The sequence below is a fragment of the Corvus brachyrhynchos genome, unplaced genomic scaffold (genome assembly GCF_000691975.1).
Source record: "Corvus brachyrhynchos isolate BGI_N302 unplaced genomic scaffold, ASM69197v1 scaffold2750, whole genome shotgun sequence".
NCBI lineage: Eukaryota > Metazoa > Chordata > Aves > Passeriformes > Corvidae > Corvus > Corvus brachyrhynchos.
This window is the reverse complement of record NW_008235639.1, coordinates 12,364-12,742: the sequence shown is the minus strand read 5'-3', so window position 1 is coordinate 12,742 and position 379 is coordinate 12,364. Positions and strand designations below refer to the sequence as shown.

Genomic DNA, 379 nt, shown 5'->3' with positions numbered 1-379 from the left:
ATTGGGGGTCCCTGAGGGGGGGGTGCCGTGGGTTTTTTGGGGGTGTCTGTGTATTAATTGTGGATTAATTGGGTGTTAATTGGCATTGCTGTCCCCAGGCCGGGCTGGATAGGATGTCCCAGGGCCACATGCTGGCGGACGTGGTGGCCATCATTGGTACGTCCCCCTCCCCTTTTTGGGGGGGCTCTTTCCCCATTTGGGAGGGGCTCTTTCCCCATTTTGGGGGCTCCTTCCCCATTTTAGGGGGTTCCTTCCATCCTGGGGGTTTTTTTTGTTCCCTGTTTTAGGGGCTCCTTCCCTCTTTGTGGGATCCCTTTTGGGGTTTCTCTCCCATTTTGGGGGTCTCTTTTCCTGTCTGGGGGGGGGGGGGTGTTTCCCC

General features: G+C 57.0%; 1 protein-coding gene across 1 annotated transcript in view; it reads left to right on the top strand.

Annotated features, from left to right (window-relative positions):
• The window catches only part of NDUFS2 (NADH:ubiquinone oxidoreductase core subunit S2), a 10,528-nt gene that overhangs the window by 9,755 nt on the left and 394 nt on the right, over nucleotides 1-379 (top strand). Inside the window, 1 exon segment of the mRNA XM_017727701.1 lies at nucleotides 99-156. Within this exon segment, the coding sequence (XP_017583190.1) occupies nucleotides 99-156 (58 nt within the window).